This window comes from Balaenoptera physalus (genome assembly GCF_965194825.1).
Source record: "Balaenoptera physalus genome assembly, chromosome: 4".
Taxonomy (NCBI): domain Eukaryota; kingdom Metazoa; phylum Chordata; class Mammalia; order Artiodactyla; family Balaenopteridae; genus Balaenoptera; species Balaenoptera physalus.
This window is the reverse complement of record NC_138891.1, coordinates 30,873,780-30,892,294: the sequence shown is the minus strand read 5'-3', so window position 1 is coordinate 30,892,294 and position 18,515 is coordinate 30,873,780. Positions and strand designations below refer to the sequence as shown.

The 18,515-nt window shown below is 37.3% G+C and overlaps 1 protein-coding gene across 1 annotated transcript in view; it reads right to left on the bottom strand.

Annotated features, from left to right (window-relative positions):
* Positions 1 to 9,609: 9,609 nt before the first annotated feature.
* Positions 9,610 to 18,515, bottom strand: part of CPA3 (carboxypeptidase A3) — a gene marked incomplete at its 5' end in the record, with an annotated part of 40,053 nt that continues 31,147 nt past the window's right edge. The window contains 1 exon segment of the mRNA XM_082459465.1: positions 9,610 to 14,846. Within this exon segment, the coding sequence (XP_082315591.1) occupies positions 14,659 to 14,846 (188 nt within the window). The 3' untranslated portion in view covers positions 9,610 to 14,658.

The following is an 18,515-nucleotide window of genomic DNA, read 5'->3' as shown; positions in this document are numbered from 1 at the left end:
ATGTTAGTGTTTTTTACGTGTTTTTTCCCCTGTAATTGATTTCTAATCTCATAGTGTTGTGGTCAAAAAAGATGCTTGATATGATTTCAGTTTTCTTAAATTTACTGAGGCTTGATTTGTGACCCAAGATGTGATTTATCCTGGAGAATGTTCCGTGCGCACTTGAGAAGAAAGTGTAATCTGCTGTTTTTGGATGGGATGTCCTATAAATATCAGTTAAATCTATCTGGTCTATTGTGTCATTTAAAGCTTCTGTTTCCTTATTAATTTTCTGTCTGGATGATCTGTCCATTGGTGTAAGTGAGGTGTTAAAGTCCCCCACTATTACTGTGTTACTGTCGATTTCCTCTTTTATAGCTGTTAGCAGTTGCCTTATGTATTGAGGTGCTCCTATATTGGGTGCATATGTATTTATAATTGTTATATCTTCTTCTTGGGTTGATCCCTTGATCATTTTGTAGTGTCCTTCCTTGTCTCTTGTAACATTCTTTATTTTAAAATCTATTTTATCTGATATGAGTATTGCTACTCCAGCTTTTTTTTGATTTCCAGTTGCATGGCATAGCTTTTTCCAACCCCTCACTTTTAGTCTGTACATGTCCCTAGGTCTGAAGTGGGTCTGTTGTAGACAGCATAAATATGGGTCTTGTTTTTGTATTCATTCAGCGAGCCTGTGTCTTTTGGTTGGAGCATTTAATCCATTCACGTTTAAGGTAATTATCAATATGTATGTTCCTATGACCATTTTCTTAATTGTTTTGGGTTTGTTTTTGTAGGTCCTTTCCTTGTCTTGTGTTTCCCACTTAGAGAAGTTCCTTTAGCATTTGTTGTAGAGCTGGTTTGGTGGTGCTGAATTCTCTTAGCTTTTTTTGTCTGTAAAGCTTTTGATTTCTCCATCGAATCTGAATGAGATCCTTGCCAGGTAGAGTAATCTTGGTTGTAGGTTCTTCCCTTTCATCACTTTAAGTTTATCATGCCACTCCCTTCTGGCTTGTAGAGTTTCTGCTGAGAAATCAGCTGTTAACCTCCTTGGAGTTCCCTTGTATGTTATTTGTCATTTATCCTCTGCTGCTTTCAATAATTTTTCTTTATCTTTAATTTTTGCCAATTTGATTACTGTGTGTCTTGGCATGTTTCTCCTTGGGTTTATCCTGTATGGGACTCTCTGCGCTTCCTGGACTTGGGTGGCTATTTCCTTTTCCATGTTAGGGAAGTTTTTGGCTATGATCTCTTCAAATATTTTCTCGGGTCCTTTCTCTCTTCTCCTTCTGGGACCCCTATAATGCAAATGTTGTTGTGTTTAATGTTGTCCCAGAGGTCTCTTAGGCTGTCTTCATTTCTTTTCATTCTTTTATCTTTATTCTGTTCCATGGCAGTGATTTCCATCTTTCTGTCTTACAGGTCACTTATCCGTTCTTCTGCCTCAGTTATTCTGCTATTGATTCCTTCTAGTGTAGTTTTCATTTCAGCTATTGTATTATTCATCTCTGTTTGTTTGTTCTTTAATTCTTCTAGGTCTTTGTTAAACATTTCTTGCATCTTTGCCTCCATTCTTTTTCCGAGGTCCTGGATCTTCTTCGCTATCATTATTCTGAATTCTTTTTCTGGAAGGTTGCCTTTCTCCACTTCATTTAGTTGTTTTTCTGGGGTTTTATCTTGTTCCTTCATCCGGTACATAGCCCTCTGCCTTTTCATCTTGTTTGTCTTTCTGTGAATGTGTTTTTTATTCCACAGGCTACAGGATTGTAGTTCTTCTTGCTTCTGCTGTCTGCCCTCTGGTGGATGAGGCTATCAATACTTAATTTATATTTGTATTCAAAACTCTAAATCCATGCTAAACGTAAGCAAGTCTCCTAATTATTAATTTCCTTCCTATTTTCAGTTTTATGTGAAAGCCAAGAACTTGCACTGCACAAAAAGTAGATCAGCTCAAAGTTTCTTTTCAAAATGCTTTGATGTTTTGGTCTCTGCTCTCCACACTTCCTGATGCATTTGCATTAGAAGAAAGGTATAGTTTTGGTCATGTTCAGAGTAGGTGTATTTTCAGGGAAACCCCCTCAAACCTGTGCTTTAAGAAAGCACTGCTTGGGTTTATTTCAGTTTCAAGGGTGCTTAGTATTTTTGTCTACTTCCAGAGATGGAAGTTCTACTTTAGTTCAACTTTAGTTTACTTCACTAAGTCTCTGTGGGGCTTTTAGAAATTCTAGGCTTCTGATTTGTGACCTCTCAAATTAGGGGCATGGTCTCAGAATTTGCTCATGTTATCTAAAGCTCACAATTTAAAATTCTTTCCAGCTGTAAACATCTCAGGCACTGTAGCATAGTGTTTTAGTACAGATTGTGGGTCAGTTAGTCTGGGGTAGGTGTGGTGCTGAGAGTCTGCATTTCTATCAGGCTCCCAGGTGATGCAGAGTAGAAGGAGTTCAGTGTGCACATCTTAAATTTTAACTGCTAGAAGTTGAATGCCTGTTGTTCCACTTATTAGCTCTGTGACCTTGAGTAGGGCATTCCGCTGCTCTGTGCCTCCATTTTGGCATCTGTCAAAATGGGAGTGATTCAAATGGCATTTAGCTCTAAGGGTTCATTTAAAGAATAACTGGTATAATTCATGTAAAGTATTTAACCTCTAATAACAAAATGATAACTACTAATAAATATTGATATATATTTTATCTGGTGAAGTAGTTTCTCAAGAATTGGAAGGGGAGGCGTCCTAATGTTTATTTTTGCTTGAGAAGCATTTCAGTAGAAGTCAGTGACCAACTGTCCCAGTTTTCCCAGGACTGTCTTGGTTTTAGCACTGAAAGGCTCATATCCTGGGAAACCTTTCACTTCTGAGCAAACTAGAGCAATTGGTCACCCTTATGTTTTATATAGTTATTTTAAAATTTTCACAGTAACCTCGTGACATAGGTAGCATTACTTGAATTTCACAGATGGACCATAGCTAGTAAGTGGTGAAGCCTCTCTTCAGACCTGCCTTTGAGTGACTTCAGAGTCCTTGTGTGTTCCTTTACATCTGTTGTACATTCAAATGTTGTTCCTGTATTATTAGTCTTTCAAAATGTATATCAGAAGCATGTTTGGTTTAGAATAAGATAAGGGAATAAAAAAATCTTTAACTTCCACAATGTTATTTTAATTAAAAAATCAGTAAGGAGTAAATAGGAATATACTAGACACACCAGAATCATGAGGCTACCCTGATCCACAGTCTGAGGAAAGTTGACTCATCTCAAAACCTTGCTTTTTGTAGACCAAAGGAAATGGACAGTTGGGTTAAGATGAAGCTTAGAGGCAGAATATTTAAATAATTCTTGGAGAAGGTGGGTGTTCGGGGAAGTGGCTAGGGAAGAATCTGATTTTATTACTTTTTTCTTCCTGACCCTTTTTTCCTAGTCTTCTGCAAAAATGACTAGACATGTGTTCTTTACCTTTTCTTCATTTCTCTGTCTTTGAAAAAGATTAATTGCAGCAGATTCAATTGAGCTTTGTCCAGTGGCAACATCAAGGGATGCCAGAACATAAGAAAGTCCTCAGATTATCCCATCACCCTGTCTGAGCTTTTTATGTGACAGCCAAAGAACCATATCAGCTGGAATCCTCCCCTTAGTCTTCACTGAAACAAATGCTGTTAACTCCAGAAAGACTCCTGCAGATACTTCTCATAGAATTTGCTCAGTTTTACTATTAAGAAAGCTATTGCTCATTGCTGAAGGATTTTTTAGTCCAAACCAAACCAGAGTTTCCTCAGTTGGATATAGCCATAGTGAACCTGGGCCTTGGCAGAAGTCTTATTTTTATGTTCTAAAAATGGTTTTGGATATGACTTTAACTTAAAAACTTGAAACATTTAAAAATTCAATATATTGATAAATAAAAATATAAGATATAAATATAAATAGTAAAAAATAAATTAATGCCAGTTAAAATCTGTAGAATCAACAGAATTTCAAAGGAGGGACCCTTTCTTATTTATTTATGTATATTTTAAACTGTTTTAATGTGTAATGGATTTGAAGTGTGTAAATCTTTGTTCAAATACTTATTTACAAACATTTTTATGGAAAGATAGAAATTGAAATGGAAATATTATCCCCATTTCATCTATTTGATTTGTCTACAATTTTAATTGAAGATAAAACCTATGAGTAAATTAATTTTGAAAATAAACTGCACACTTCAATAAAGATCACCATAATTATTGAGAAAAACAATCATTGAAAAATAGTTATTTTTATTTTAGAACATTTAGAATTATTCTATATCAGTGTTTCTCAGAGTGTGATTCCTGGACCAGCAGCATCAGCATTATCTGAAAACTTGTTAAAAGTGAAAATTATTGGGGCTTCCCTGGTGGTGCAGTGGTTGAGAATCTGCCTGCCAATGCAGGGGACACGGGTTCGAGCTCTGGTCGGGGAAGACCCCACATGCCGCGGAGCAACTAAGCCCGTGAGCCACAACTACTGAGCCTGCGCGTCTGGAGCCTGTGCCCCACAACAATAGAGGCTGCGACAGTGAGAGGCCCGCGCACCGTGATGAAGAGTGGCCCCTGCTTGCCACAACTAGAGAAAGCTCTTGCACAGAAACGAAGACCCAACACAGCCAAAAATAAATAAATAAATAAACAAATTTATAAGAAAAAAAAAAAAAAGTGAAAATTATTGTGCTCCACCCCAGATCTAATGTTTCAGAAACTCTGGGGAAGGGGCCCAGCAATCTGTACTTTTGTAAGCTTCCCAGGTGATTCCAATACATGTTCAAGTCTAAACCATTTAGAAGAGTGTCTGATGAGTTGTTAAGAAGATATATTGATACCTTTGGCAGGGTTGGAGAATTAGAACCTAAATTGATGACTCACAAATTAGATAACCTCTTTTGCTCTCTCCTTCTAGGAAAGTGATGACCATTGGACAGTGTGGTGTAAGGAAAAGAATTTGAATTTTTAAGTGTGAAGGTCTAGTTTCAAGTTGCAACTTTATATATGCAAGTTACTTAAGAGCCATGGTTTCTAATACATAAAGTGGAGATAATACTAGTCTCCCCCCCAACTCAGTCTCAGAGTTGTTGTGATCAAATACAGACATGCAAGTGAGGGTAATTTTTAAATTATCCAGTGCTATGCAAATGTTACTTTTCATATGATCATTACTGCCATTATGATTACAATTCCCCAAATTTTTCCTTCTCACCTCCCCTCTCTTTGTCCCATTAAATTTGATTACCTCTTAAAATTTGTTTTGCAAAGCAGAGATTAAAAAAAAAAATTGGAGACTTTTTAAATGAGAAGAGAAACCAGTGTTCTTACAATTTCTTTTATATATGAAATGATACATATGGATTTTTTTTCTTTGTTTCATGAATAGTCTTTTAAGTCTCTAATCCACGATGTAAAATGAATCAATAGCACATTTCAGTGATACCATGGCAATAATAATGCATTTGGAACATTAAGTGTCAAATTTCCCTCACATATTTCAAAAATTGTTTTACATTTTGCTGGTTTAACCTCTCTTGACACCAGTGAACTTAAGGCTTGTAATTGAAGGATAAGTGAGCAAAAAAGCAGTTCAAGTGATAATACATCCATTTCAATTCCTATTTTCTGGACGGAGACCTTTTATGCTAAGTTCATGTGAGAGTAAATTTTTATGACAAAATTATAACCCTCAGATAGATGCTACTCAGGCAGGCTGAGATCTGTCCTGGTATAATGGATTTTGTGACAATGAAATGCAAGAGAGTGTCCCAAAAGCTTTGCCTAAGGAATTTCTGACAGTAGCCTATATGCTGCCGAAATTTTCAAGATACTATTATGACTCATTTCTACTCATTATAGAAAGATGGCTCGGTATTTTAATCATGAAATACCATTATGTTGAAAGGAGAAAGAAGTATAAAGGATAGTCTGAAAAATTGCCATGTATTCATTAGTTGTACTATTTAGTAAATTTTGTTGTTTTTGCTGTGATTTTACATAATAAAACCTTCTAATTTAGAAGGTCGAATATATTTGTTACTCCTGATTTGACTTTCACTAATAATTTTCTCTTTGTCACTAGTTGAATGAAAAGGAGGTGTCCTCTGCCACCAGAGGTAATCTGAACTTCCTATAATTCTCTATAAGTTCTCTCTTCCCTGAGTGGTAGAATACTACTTCTTCTCCCATTTCAATGGGTTATTATTTTTTTTTTTGAGGGTAAGTTTGTAAAGTTGTCTCAATATTGTAACATGTGCAGTTAAAAATATTACAGCATCTGTAAGGGCCAAATATTTTTTCTTTTTCTCCCCCTAGTTTTATTGAGATATAATTGACATAACACTGTGTAAGTTTAAGGTGTACAACCTGCTGATTTGAAATGACTACCACAATAGGTTAGTTAACACCTTCATCACCTCACATAATTATGTGTTTTCTTTGTGATGAGAACATTTAAGATTTACTTTCTTAGCAACTTTCAAGTATGTGATATAATATTGTTAACTGTAGTCACCATGCTGTACATTAGATCCCTAGAAATTATTCATATTATAGCTGGAAGTTTGTATTCTTTGACCAGTATTTCCCCGTTCCCCCAACTCCCAGTGGCTGGCAACCTCTCACTATTCTACTCTGTTTCTATGAGTCTGGCTTTTTATATTCCCCATATAAGTGATATACAGTATTTGTCTTTCTCTATCTGACTTCATTTCACTTAGCATAATGCCCTCAAGGACCATCCATGTTGTTACAAATGTCAGGATTTCCTTCTTTCTCATGGATGAATAATATTCTTCTTTATCCATTCATCTATTGCTGGATGCTTAGGTTGTTTCCATTTCTTGGCTACTGTGAATAATGCTGCAATGAACATGGGAGTGCAGATATCTCTTTGAGATCCTGATTTCTTTTTCTTTGGATATGTACAGAGAAGGGGGATCATATGGTAGTTCTATTTTTAATACAGTGAGGAGCCTCCGTACTGCTTTCCATAGTCGCTGTACTGATTACATTCCTACCAACGATGCCCAAGGGTTCCCTTTTATTCACATCCTCGCCAACACTTGTTATCTCTTGTCTTTTTAGTAATGGCCATTCTAACAGGTGTGACGTGATATCTCATTGTGGTTTTGATTTGCATTTCCCTTGATGATTAATGATGCTAAGCATTTTTTCATGTACCTGTTGGCCATTTGTATGTCTTCTTTGGAAATGTCTATTCAGGTTCTCTACCCATTTTTTAATTCGATTTTTTGAGGTTTTTTTGTTTTTGGTTTTTTGCTATTGAGTTGTGTAATTCCTTATATATTTTGGATATTAACCCATTATCAGATAGATGGTTTGCAAATATTTTCTCCATTTCCATCGGTTGCCTTTTCATTTTGTTGATTGTTTCTTTTGCTGTGCAGAAGCTTTTTAGTTTGATGTAGTCCCACTTATTTATTTTTGCTTTTATTGTTTGTGTTTTTGGTGTCATATCCCAAAAATCATTGCCAAGACCAATGTCAAGAAGCCTCTTCTCTAAGTTTTCTTCTAGGAGTTTTATGGTTTTAGGTCTTATGTTTCGATCTTTAATCCATTTTGAGTTAAATGGTTTCCATCTGCATGGAATATCTTTTTCTGTTCCTTCACTTTGAACCTGTGGGTGATCTTAAAGCTGAAATGAGTCTCTTATAGGAAGCATGTAGTTGGGTCTTGGTTTATTATCCATTCTGTCTTTTGATTGTAGAATTTAACTCATTTACATTTAGAGTAATTATTAATAGGTAAGTGCTTACAATGCCAAGTTATTATTTTCTGGCTGTGTTGTACTTCCCTTGTTCCTTTTTTCTCTCTGTCTTCCTTTGTGAATTGATGATTTTCCATAGTGGTATGGTTTAATTCCCTTTTCTTTATCCTTTGTGTATCTACTGTAGGTTTTTGCTTTGTGGTTACCATGAGGCTTACATAAACTACCTTACAGTCTGTTTTACATTGATGACAACTTAACTTCAGTTGCATACAAAAACTCTACCCTTTTATTCCCCACATTTTATGTTTTTGATGTCAAAATTTACCTCTTTTATATTGTGTATTTATTAATAAATTATTGTAGCTATAGTTATTTTTAATACTTTTGTCCGTTAATCTTTTTTTACTAGAGTTAAGTAGGTTAATATGCCACCAATTAGAGAGAGTATTATGAATTTGACTATATACTTACCTTTGTCAGTGTGTTGTATATTTTCATATGTTTTCATGTCACTAATAGTTTTCTTTTATTTCAACTTGAAAAATTCCTTTCACCATTTCTTGTAAGTCAAGTCTAGTGGTGATGAACTCCCTCAGCTTTTGTTTGTCTGGGAAAGTCTTTATCTCTCCTTCATTTCTGAAGGAAAACTTCTCTGGACAAAGTATGTGTGGTTGGCAGTTTTTTTCTTTCAGCACATTGAATATATCATTCTGATCTCTCCCGGACTGTAAGTTTCCTGGGAAGAAATTCACTAATAGACTTATGGGGATTCCCTTGTAAATTACAAGCTTCTTTCCTGTTGCTGCTTTTAAGATTCTATGTTTGTCTTTGATATTTGACAGTTTTATTATCAATATAATGTGTCTTGGAGAAGATCTTTTTCAGTTGAATTTGTTTGGGGACCTGTGAGCTTCATGAACTTGGGTGAGCAAATCTCTCCCCAGATTTCAAAGTTTTCAGCCATTATTTCTTTAAATAAGCTTTCTGCCTCTTTCTCCCACTCTTCTCCTTCTGTGACTCTGTAATTTGCAGATTTCTTCTCTTGATGGTATTTCATAATTCATGTAGGCATTCATTTTCTTGTCTTAATTCTTCTCTGGCTGGATAATTTCAAAGTTCTTGTCTTCTACTTTACAGGTTCTTTCTCCTGCTTGATCCGTTCTGATGTTGATGCTGTCTATTGCATTTTTTTCATTTCATTCATTGTATTCTTCAGCTCCAGAATTTCTGTTGGGTTCTTTTTTTTTTTTTTTTTTCTTACAATTTCTGTCTCTATTAAACTTCTCATTTTTTGTATATATTGTTTTCCTAATTTCATTGTATTATTTTTCTGTGTTTTCTTGTAGCTTATTGAGCTTCCTTTAAACAGCTGTTTTGAATTCTTTATCAGGTAAATTGCAGATCTCTATGTCTTTGGGGTGAGTTATTGGAATATTATTGTTTTCCTTTGGTGGTGTCATGTTTCCTTGATTTCCCATGTTCCTTGTAGTTTTGTGTTGCTGTCTTCACATTTGAAGTAGCAGTCATTTCCTCCAGTCCTTACTGACTGACAGTAGGAGAAAAATAACCTTCCTTCAGCTGTGCTAGAAATCCTGAGGCTTTCTCAGACTTTCTGTAGATATGCTGGCCCCACACTTTTTACTTCATCTTGTGGCAGAATTCTTAAGCCTGTATGCTTTCTCTTGATCCTGCAATATACCAGGCTGGGTGCTGACAGCCTCCTTTTTACTTTCCCAGGGGAAGTGCTAAAAGTTCAAGTTTGTGGTTTCTCTTTGGCCCACAGATTCAGGCCTGCTTTGAGTATGTGCTCACTATCTGTCTGCCAAAGGTTGCTCTCACAACTATTGGAAGCACACACAGGGAGCCGGCCATGGGGTGTGGGTATGTGTGTGTGTGTGTGTGTGTGTGTGTGTGTGTGTTTGTGAAGAGCTCGGAGTGACTGTGCTGCTTGGGGGGATCTGCAGGCAGGGCATCCCAGTGACTCTTAGGCAGGTCTCTATGATGGAATCTGTGATATGGTTAGTATCATTCATGTCCCTTTGATACGTTCCAAGCCCTGGCTCCTGTTCTCCCAGCTGCTCACTGCTCACAGTCAGGCAGCTCATGACTCAGTACTCTGAATGAGATGAGAGAGAAATGGGCCTCTTCAGTAGTGTCCCACATAGCTGGGGAAGCCAGGTGCTCACTCACATGCTCTCCTTTTCCTCCGTGGGAGAAGTTGCAGGCCAAGAAGGGCTCTCTTAGGCTGAGTTGTGCCCCCTTGAGAGAGAGGTGATGAGGGTAAAGTCAAACTATTCCTCTTACCCTCTCCAATGTGTCCAGTCTTGGATTTTTTTTCTCCAGTGGTGCAATGGCTAGAACTTCTCCACTGAACTCCTGGACTTTCACAAAGTAAGAGGCTGATTTTTTAAAATAAATTTATTTATTTATTTATTTTTGGCTGCATTGGGTCTTCGTTGCCGCTCGCAGGCTTTCTGTAGTCACAGCGAGCAGGGGCTACTCTTCATTGTGGTGTGCGGGCTTCTCATTGTGGTGGCTTCTCTTGTTGCGGAGCATGGGCTCTAGGTGCACGGGCTTCAGTAGTAGTGGCACATGGGCTCAGTAGTTGTGGCTTGCGGGCTCTAGAGCATAGGCTCAGTAGTTGTGGTGCATGGGCTTAGTTGCTCTGTGGCATGTAGGATCTTCCCAGACCAGGGCTCAAACCCGTGTCCCCTGCCTTGGCAGGTGGATTCTTAACCACTGTGCCACCAGGGAAGTCCAAGGCTGATTGTTTAAGTCAGTATTCTCCAGGGGCTTCCAGACTGTGGCCAAGAGGGGCTAGAGCCAGTTCATGGGCCACTTCAGGGTCCACAGCCAGGGTTGAGGTCTGTATGTCTATTACCCTTGGCATATGGGGCTGGATTCTGTTGCTCCCACAGAGGCACCTTTGTCCATGGATGGATGCCAAATTGTTGTTGTTGAGGGGGAGATATTAGTGAGGGACACCTTATTTGGCCATCTTGGTGATGTCACTCTCCATATACTACATTTGGACAAGCACCAGCTCAGGGTCAGAACGACTGGGGAAACTGTAGGTGACACTATAGAGCAGGGAAACGTTCAGGCCACATACTATAACAAATACGTTGTCATGCTTTAATTATTTTATAAAATTTTAGGACGTCTAATTTACTTGTTTTTGATAATTGGAAATGTTTTATATTTTCCAGCTATCTAGTAGACATTTTATGTATTTCTTCTGAATGTTGTTAAAAAAACAAAGAAAACAATCAATATTAATAAACAACAACAAAAAAGAAGCAAACTTCTCTACAAACTCTGAGTTCCCTGGGTTGGAGTTCATTTTTATGTGTGCAGATATTTTTCAGATTATGTTGGATTTTGTTTTCAGTTGTGCTTGTAAACTTTTGAGCATCAGTAACCCTTAGATTGTAACAATCTGATGAAAACTTTGCATGCAGGGAAATATCATATGCACACATCCCTTTGTACCTCATTATAGCAGAGCCCTGGGGGGAAAACCACACCTGAGGGCAGCAATGGTGCCATGTTTCTGTACCACCTGACACCTACCTCAATTAGGAACCACCTGAGCCAACTCTGTTTAGGATAAGTGTTCTTTGTCTCAAATATAGACAAAATGGAAATAAGTAGCTTACCTTGTTGAACATCTATTATCTCAAATCCTAACAAAAATCTAGGAGATAAGGAGGGCAGGCAAAGGGTGATTGTGTCTTGCTGAATATCATTCAGTGGATTCAGGAGTCTAACCCAACCTCCTGATTTCTAGTCCTGTGATTTTGTATAACACCCTCTGGGGATTTTCATCCAGATCACATCTGGAACTGTTATGATAGCGCCTACTATCATATTTTTAACTTCAGTTCTCAAGAACATTTTATGGTCCAAGCTGATTGCTCAGTCTCAGTCATCACAGTTGTATTCCAGCCAAAAGAAAGAGAAAAGAACAGAAAGGAAGAACCAAAGTGTATATGCCAGAGGTCTATGAAGTTAGCTTTCTAGACTTTACCACATGGTGTTTCCTCTTGCAACTCACTGGCCAGAACAGTCCAAGAACCACCTCTGTTTGAAAGGGAAGTTTGGAAATTGAGCCTTTATTTGAGTGGCCATGTGCCCAGTTCAAAATTGGGAGGCCTATTACTAGGGAAGAGGGGAGAATAGATTTTAGGGGACAACTAGAAGTTTATAAGCTTGGGCACAGTTTCTAGGTGCCATTGCTTCATATAAATGAGTGTTCAACTCAGGTTGCTTTCTGCTACTGCTTCTTATAATTTGTGTCCTGGGAAATCAACATCAATTTAATACTACCATATTTCATTGTAGGTTTTTGGAACCAATGCACGTTCTCTTTTAGAAAAACTCCCATTTACATTTTCTACGTTAAAGGTAAAAGGTTAGAAGTTCTCTGTCTTTGATCTTTTCCCATGTCCACAAAAGCCCAACATTCATCTATTTGAAATGACCAAAATAATTTAAACACTTTGTGAGAACAAGTTGGTAGAACCTGAGAATAGAGAGAACTTGAGTATTTTCAGTGATTTCTTGCACGTTTCTCTGGGAATTACTTGTTTGTTTTTTCATCTAAAGAAAATCAGGCATAAATGTTTGTTTTAAATGAGAAACAGAAACTCTTGTCAATAAGCCTAATGTTTACTTAGCCAGTGAGCACTTATGTAGTTATAGAACGTATCTGATGTGTAGGGTGTGGGGAGGGTACTTCTGATATGACATTTTAAAATCAGTTTGGAATCATAATGCCCATTGGAAACTCAAATTTATTTGCATTGCTAAAAGTAATCAGTAAGATGTTTCATTTTCTCATATAATAGAGGTCTATGTCTCAGCTACTAGATCATGGCCATAAAAATTTTCAAAATATGAAACAATGTTTCTTGAGTGAATTTGGTGGTATGAAAACTAGAAGAGGAATGATGACTTAGAAGATTTTTTTTGTGAGACATTGTCAAGAATATTTTAAGAGACAGCACTACTTGTAACTTGGGCACCAAGTCATTTTAATGAGAAATGAGAAATGACAAGGGAAGAATCAAGCACTGACTACTTAAACTTTTCCATAAATAAAATGAAGTTTTATAGTTTTAAAATTTTAATATACTGATAGATATTTTTCTTCACATGTTTATTTTCATAATTCATATGAGGTCAAGCGAAATACCCTGAGAAGTCATGCAGAAGGTATTCAGTTAGGATAAGGAATGATCTTGTTAGGATTTTTGATTTTTAGTCCCTCGAATGCTTTCTCTCTGATTGAGAAAAGAAATATTAAGCTACATAAAGGCTCAAATAAAATGGTGAGTAGAACTTTTGTGTCTTTTATAAACTAGGTGAACACTGGATGATATTCAATAATTGGGATTATCTCTTTTACCTCTGCCACCTAAAGACCTAATGGAATTAGAAATATTTATGTAAATTTTAAGATTACAATTTCTTCCAGTCCTTTATCAGTTGAGTAAGTAAGTGTGAATGAATGTATAATTCCCATATGGCATGTTTAATGGAACAAATTTGTGTTCCTGGGTTCTGAGCCAGTTTTGAATGCTAAATATTTAGGTATAGATATTATATTTTTTATAAGGGACAGTTTAACCTCATAATCAGAGTTTTATGTTTTACTTTCTTGCCTCTGTCACCTTTCCCTCCTCCACCTGTAAAGCAATTTTGTTAGTTTATATTGGTTTCCCCTAGACAATTCTGCACGGGAAACTTTTACCTACCTTCTAACTATCAGAAATACCATCACCTTATAGATTTGATGGCACTCTTTCTTTTATGGGCCCTTAAAGGAGTCGTGAGGAATGTACCAGATTATTTGTTAACCTGCTTTCTCAGGGTCTTTTAAGATCCTCAAAAATTTTATCCAGATTGTTCTGAGAAGTAAGTTTATAGGAAGTCAAGGAACTCTCTACTTGTCCCTCAAATTCTGGTCAGGCATCTATGTTCTGGATTTTACAATGTAGATGCCACTGTTGTCACATGATGAAATATTGAAGAATAAAGTTAGGGAAAAGGTATTTTGTAACACTATCTTAATATTATTATATTATTATAGACAGTATAAAGGTAATAAGTTACTCCGATTGCCCTTGGTCGACATGACTTTCTCTTTTCAACTTTATTTCCAGGCTTTTTTTCTATCCATTATTAGGCAGGGCTCACAGCTGACCAGATGTTCTGGCTGTGTCTGTAACTGCCAAGAGGTGTTTTGGCAGGTAATTTCCTCTGATTATGGCAGTTTAAACTATTTTGATTTTTATGTACATTATGTTGGTGAGAACTGGATTGGTTGTTTAAAGCACTGAGATTCATCTCTAAATAAATCACTTTATTTCCTGCTAGAACATCCTTTTGCTAGTGTGAGGATATAAACATTGTCTACGTGTATTAAAAAAAAATATGTAGGCAAAATATGTTTTGAAAAATTGAAGATGTTCTTTCTTATTAACAGAATGCATAAGAAGCATTAATGCATGATTATTAATACTAATAGAGGAATGTAGAGAACATAATTTATAAAAAACAGAAGGTGCATTTTGGAATATGTTTTATTTTTATTATACTGGCACATGAAATGATGAAGCCACATGGTGAAAGTCTGGTTCTGGAGAAAGTGAAGGTTCTCATTTCCTTCCTGTGACCCACTGTATATCACCTTTCAAAATACTCAAAATAATACTTTGTGCTCGGTTCTAACTTAACTTGGTTAAACTTTCACCTAAGGCTATTTGTTAAGATACTATTGAGAGTAAATAAAAGCAAAAAGAAATAACATAGGACTTAAGTGAACAAGAGAGGACCTATTCAGGTGATGTGGAAACCACATTTTAGGGATAAGCAAAGATTGACTTTCTAGTGAAAGGCACGGGAAGAATTAACTGGCTTATTCCAAACAGAGGGCAGTTCTTTAGGAAGTGTGCTTGAGGATATACTTGACAATAAGTTTGACAGCTAGCATGGTCTCTTTACAAGCTGACTTTATCTGAGATTCTGGAAGGAGAAAACCAAATTTGCCTTTATCTCGGAGCTCGAAGGCAAATGTGTGTTTGATGCCCAGGTTGTAAGCCCAGTCTAAAGAAGAACCTGATGTCGGGTCTGTAAAACATAAGCAATAAATATTTAATTAGAAACAAATGTTAATGTTTTTCTTGAAATGGAAATTCACTGGTGTAAAATTAGCAATTAAAATAATTTCATGTACAGTTAATTGCAGTAAGGAATGGGAGTAGTGGTCTGCATAGTATAGTGTCGAGTAAAAAATAATCATGGCTTTGGAATCCATCACACGTTTTAAATATGTGCTGCATTTTCAAAATTACATTTTGCTTGGATCATTTTGAGTCTAAATTGAGTTTGTCTTCTGGGTGCACATTGTCGTAGATGGAGTGGTCTGAGCAAGTGCAAGCAGTTGAGGAGACCAGCTGAGGAGGGGTCACTGGTCACTGAAAACCCACCAAGGAAAACTACACATACAAGCTATGCAAAATTACATTCTTTTTAGTAGTTCAGGTCTCTTTCCATTCATGTTGCTAGGATAAACTATTTTATAGTTAAAAGACCAAGAAAGTTTAAATCAATTATTTTAAGGATATATTTAATCCCCTAATCCAACTTTTCCATGTCAATTTTTGTGAAATTTTACTAAGAATGTTATTTGTTAAAAAGACTGAGAATAGGGCTTCCCTGGTGGTGCAGTGGTTGGGAGTCTGCCTGCCAATGCAGGGGACACGGGTTCGTGCCCTGGTCTGGGAGGATCCCACATGACGCGGAGCGGCTGGGCCCGTGAGCCGCAACTGCTGAGCCTGCGCGTCTGGAGCCTGTGCTCCGCAACGGGAGAGGCCGCGATAGTGAGAGGCCCGCGCACCGCGATGAAGAGTGGCCCCCGCTTGCCACAACTGGAGAGAGCCCTCGCACAGAAACGAAGACCTAACACAGCCATAAATAAATAAAAATAAATTTAAAAAAAAATTATTAAAAAAAAAAAAAGACTGAGAATATAAACATCTAGAGGTTATATACGTATAAGGCTTATACAAGTGTATGCAAATACTGTAAAAGCATTTATGTATATTTTGATTTACATAATTGAAAAACTAATTTTTTTGTACATAAAATTACTTATGTTTTAGGAGAAGTAATGAGTTTGATACAAACATTTTAGGTTTGAAAGAAAAATTCAAAGCTGTGATGAAGAAAGAGAGAAGGAATATTTTGGTAGAGAGAGACAGGGTTGGCTTTAAAATTATTCAACAAATATTTATTAAAACCTTTAATATGCGCAGTGCACTTTACTTGGCACTGTGGAGGGTGGGTGGTGCAAGGGTACAAAGATGAAGAAGATGCTACTGGTGTCTTTGGAACTTACAGTTGAGGGGAGAGAAGTCAACTATGTAAATCAATAGAGATAGGGCAGAATATAAAAGTACCATAGGAAAGGTACAGTATCTTGTGAAGATTTAAAGGAAGAAAGCAATTATGCTTGGTGAGGAGGATGGCGTTTCATGCTCAGTACCTGCTCAAATACCACCTTCATGATGGAGGTTGTATTTGGGGAGAGCCTTGAAGAAAGGCTAGTATTTTTCCAGATGGAGATTGAAGAAAAGCATTCTGGCCAGTGAACTACAAGGATGGAAAGCATGGAGGCATTTTTAGGGACCAGTGAGATACAGTTGGACTGGAAAATGGAGCAGTAAGAGTTTGTGGGCAAGGGCTTCCCTGGTGGCGCAGTGGTTAAGAATCTGCCTGCCAATGCAGGGGACACGGGTTCGAGCCCTGGTCTGGGAAGATCCCACATGCCGCGGAGCAACTAAGCCCGTGAGCCACAACTACTGAGCCTGCGCATCGCAATGGGAGAGGCCGCGACAGTGAGAGGCCCGTGCACCGCGATGAGGAGTGGCCCCCACTTGCCGCAACTGGAGAAAGCCCTCACACAGAAACGAAGACCCAACACAGCCATAAATAAATAAATAAATAAATAATAAATTAATTAATTTAAAAAAAAAAAGAGTTTGTGGGCAAAGCTCAGAAAACCTAATAAAAAAGGAAAGATGTTTTGTTTGGCAGCACTGGAAAGAGACCAGTTTGGAGGTACTGTGAAGTGAAAGCCTGGACTAGTGTAGAGTCACCACACTGGGGATAGAATAGGTGGGACTCTATGTAAGAAACGTTGGAATGGAAGAGTCACAGAATTTGATGAAAATGATTGAGATTTCAATCTGGGTAGCTGGAAAAAAATCCACATGTTAACAGAAACAGGAACTCAGAGTAGTGATGGGGAAAAGAAAGGGTAAAGGAAGGAAGAAAAAAGATGTTTAGCATCAGTCAGACAGGGGATGGGTGCTTTCTGCTAGGGATCTGGGCACTGGTGGCAGAACACTGCGTTGCTGTTTGGGCCGGAGCAGTCAGATGAGTATGGTCAGATGTCCAGCCTTGGCAGAATGGAAGAGTCATGTCCAGCCCTGGGAGAGAAGGCAGGGGGGACTCCATGGGCGGGGCTTGTGCAGGGTCCTTGAGGCAATAGTCGGTCTCTGTGTGCCTTTTCCCCTCAGTCCTGTGCACAGCACCTACCAAATACATAGTGTTTGATGCAGAAGGATATGTGAAGCCTCAGTCCTGCATTGAAACGTGAGTTGGGAGGGTGGGGAGGCTGATGAAAGCCAGGGGTCGCTGCCACCTTTCTCTGATTTACTGTGCCGTGGAGGAAGGAGCCTGGGAAAATGGATTTGAAAATTATTGGCAGAAGCATCACAGGTGAAACTGGCTTGCACACATTCAGGATTATTATGTCTTCTTGGTGGATTGATCCTTTTATCATTAATGTTCCTCTTTGTTTCTGGTAAATTTCTTTGTTCTGAAATTTACTTTATCTGATGTTTAATATAGCCACTCCTCCTTTGATTAATGTTTGCATGGTGTATCTTTTTCCCAGCCTTTCACTTTCAACCTATGTTATATATGAAGTGAGTTTCTTGTAGCCAGTGTATTGTTGAATCATATTTTTCTTAATCCACTCTGCCAATCTCTGTCTTTTAATTAATATATTTAGGTAAATTATTGATATACCTTAAATCTGCCATCTTACTATTTGATTTTTGTTTGTTCCCTCTGTTTTTCATTCCTCCATTTCTCTTTTATTGCCTGATTGTTGGTTACATGAACATTTTTAGGATTCCATTTTGATTTATTTATAATAATGTTTTTGAGTATATCAGTTTGTATAGTTTTCTTAGTGGTTGCTCTATGTATTATAATATACATACATGACTTATCACAGTCTACTGGTATCAGTGTTTTATCATGTCAAGTAAGATATAGAAATCCTACTTGCATTTAGATTTTTTCCCCTTCCCACTTTTAAAATACAGTTGTCTTGATTACTTCTCTACATATATTAAACATCACATCAGATGGAATTATACTTTTTGATTCAATCATCATGTGGAGAAAGATAGTCTATTTATCCTTCATTCATCCACCCATCCATTCATTATTCTTTCATTCATTCCCTCATCTATTGTTTTTCCTTCCTTTCCACAGTTTCAAGCCTCTGTTACCATTTCTTTTTTATTTGGAGAGCTTTCCTTATAAAGGGTAGGTCTGTAGGTGACAAATTCTCTTAGTTTTCCTTTGTCTGAGAATATCTTTATTTCCTCTTCATTTCTGAAGGATATTTTTTGCTGAATATAGAATTAATGATTGATAGTTCTTTTAGCACTTGAAAAATGTTATCCCTTCCTTTTGGCCTTCCACGTTTTCAAATGAGAA